The 2,517-nt window shown below is 50.2% G+C and overlaps 1 protein-coding gene across 1 annotated transcript; it reads left to right on the forward strand.

The window, feature by feature from the left end:
• The first annotated feature begins 358 nt into the window (after nucleotides 1-358).
• On the forward strand, nucleotides 359-2,170 carry LOC105042457 (AT-hook motif nuclear-localized protein 24). Its single transcript, XM_010919682.4, has 2 exons — nucleotides 359-637; nucleotides 962-2,170. The coding sequence occupies exon 2, from the start codon at nucleotides 1,037-1,039 to the stop codon at nucleotides 1,910-1,912; it is 876 nt and encodes a 291-aa protein (XP_010917984.1). The 5' UTR covers nucleotides 359-637; nucleotides 962-1,036; the 3' UTR covers nucleotides 1,913-2,170.
• The last annotated feature ends 347 nt before the right edge of the window (nucleotides 2,171-2,517 follow it).

The following is a 2,517-nucleotide window of genomic DNA, read 5'->3' on the forward strand; positions in this document are numbered from 1 at the left end:
GGACCGGCGAGGGGGTGGTGCCACGAATTCCAATGGCCACATGGGATGACCTCCAGGGCCTTTCATCGCGACAATGACCTTTAATATTCAATGAAATAACGATAATGACACGCTATAATTGAACAACGTGGGACGCTCGCTGGCCCGTTCGACAGCGACGCCCACCGGGTCAGCTCACGCTTTGCTACCATCTCTCAGCCTCTTCCGCCGAGGACTTGTAAAATATTCTTCTCGCCGCGTGGAGTACGGCTGGTTCACTCCCCACCCACTCCTCCAAAAGCCAGGCTGTCCACACCCCTGATCCTTGTCAAGCATTGGTCAGCACCCAATATTTTTAGTCCCACACCGGACGAGCGTTTTTTTGGGAGCATTTCCCTTGGATGGCTTCCAAGCAAGAGACATCAAAAGTCAGCTGAAACCAGTCTGAAACAAGAGAGATGGAGGTATTAATGAAGTCGTCAAGGGAAAGAGAGAGGAGGTTATGGAAACAAAGAGTCCAACAACCAAACCCAATCCATTGATCCTAAGACACTCTTGAGGCCAACCTGCACCAGTACTTCTGCCACCATGTGGCTTGTGGCGGAATCCCTCCAACAAAAACGGCAGGAGAAACAAAGTACTATGCAACTGTAAACAGGTATGTTGTCTTTGCAGAGGGATAAAATAAGTAGATGCCCAGAATCCGCTGGAAAGTTGGTGGATGACAAGAGAGGTGCACCTCCATCTGTGTCTCTTTTCTGGTGAGAGGTAGCAGTGGTGGTGGTGCTTGGAGTAGCGTTAGGTTATTCTAAAGGAGAAAAGAGGGGGAAGAGAAAAAAGGAGGGGCATAGCGCCGTCTTTCTTTTCCCTGTACTTCTCTTTTGCTCTTAATTAATTGAATCCTCATCTCCTCTTGTTATCTTCTTCCACTTTCTCCTCCTCCTATCTTTCTTTAGTTCTTTGCTACTGTTTCATCTCCTAGGTTTCATCTCACTTGCACAAGGAATTAGAAAAGGGTTGAGGCAAAAGAAAAAAAAAAGAAAAGAAACTAGGGAAGATGGATCCAATAACGGCATCATCAGCACATGGACATCATCTTCCTCCTCCATTCCACACACGAGACTTCCATCACTTCCACCAGCTGCAGCAACCCAAATCCGAGGACGACCAAACCGGCCTCAATCGAGGCCAGAAGCGAGACCGTGAAGATATCAGCAATACCAATAACAACGGAAGCAATAGCAGCTGTGGAGATGGCAAGGAATTGGTGCCGGTACCCTTCGGAGCGGACGGCGAGGCGGCGCGCAGGCCCCGGGGTCGGCCTGCCGGGTCGAAGAACAAGCCCAAGCCCCCCATCATCATAAACCGAGACAGCGCCAACGCCTTCCGAACCCACGTCATGGAGATCGCCGGCGGCTGCGACATAGTCGAGAGCATGGCCACCTTCGCATGCCGCCGGCAGCGAGGGTTGTGCATCCTTAGCGGTACCGGTTCCGTCACAAACGTTACCCTCCGTCAGCCAGCATCCCAGGGTGCCGTCGTCACCCTCCATGGCCGTTTTGAGATCCTTTCCCTATCGGGGTCCTTCCTGCCGCCGCCCGCCCCACCGGCGGCGACCGGCCTCACAGTATACTTGGCTGGCGGGCAAGGACAGGTGGTCGGAGGGAGCGTCGTGGGGCCGCTGATGGCGTCGGGGCCCGTGGTTATAATGGCGGCATCGTTCGCTAATGCGGCCTATGACAGGCTTCCTCTGGAGGAAGAGGAGTCTCTACCAGCCCAGGGGCCTCTGGAATCCCATGGACTGGTTGGTCAGCAGCAGCAGCAGTTCCTGCAGGACCCCAGCCTCTTCCATGGTCTTGCACCGAATCTTCTCGGTAACGTCCAGTTGCCATCGGAGCCTAACAATTGGACTACTGGTGCAGGGATTCACTAAGTTAGGGAGCTCTATTATTTGCTTAGTTTTCGCTTGTTGTGCTAGAAATTATTGCAGGATTTCAAGTTGAGTGCCCTTCTGTCTTGAGGGGACTAGTGCTTAATTTCTTCTGTTTCTGCCCACATTTCTTACCTTCTCTAGAATAACTGATCTTGGTGTTGAATTAAGAAACTTGTACAAATTTATGAATTCTCAGTGGTTTCAATTTGATGCAAATTTTGCCGGCCACGCAATCACAGAAGCAAAGGTGAGGAGGAAAATAGAGGAAGGAGAGTGTTTCCTTCCGTTAATTTTCTTTTGCGTTCTCTCTCTCTACTTCCACTTTAGATCTGGTAATTTTTCTGTTAGCTTTGGTTGCTGTTTTTGGTGTCATATTTTGTTGATCTGCCATGTGTTGAAACTCCCCGACAGACTACTAAACAATCTGAAATATAAAGCCTCAAGAGGTAAACTGAGGATTGAAAGATACCAAGTAGGAGAAGCTAGCAGCAGTAGGAATCCATGCACTCGTGCTCTGGGGATTTTACTTTTGTCTTTGAAGCAAAGACTAAAGTTGCATCAGTGTCTTAGCCCCCACTCCATGTGAACAGCTCGGTGCACTCTTG

The sequence above is a fragment of the Elaeis guineensis genome, chromosome 4 (genome assembly GCF_000442705.2).
Source record: "Elaeis guineensis isolate ETL-2024a chromosome 4, EG11, whole genome shotgun sequence".
Classification (NCBI taxonomy): Eukaryota; Viridiplantae; Streptophyta; class Magnoliopsida; order Arecales; family Arecaceae; genus Elaeis; species Elaeis guineensis.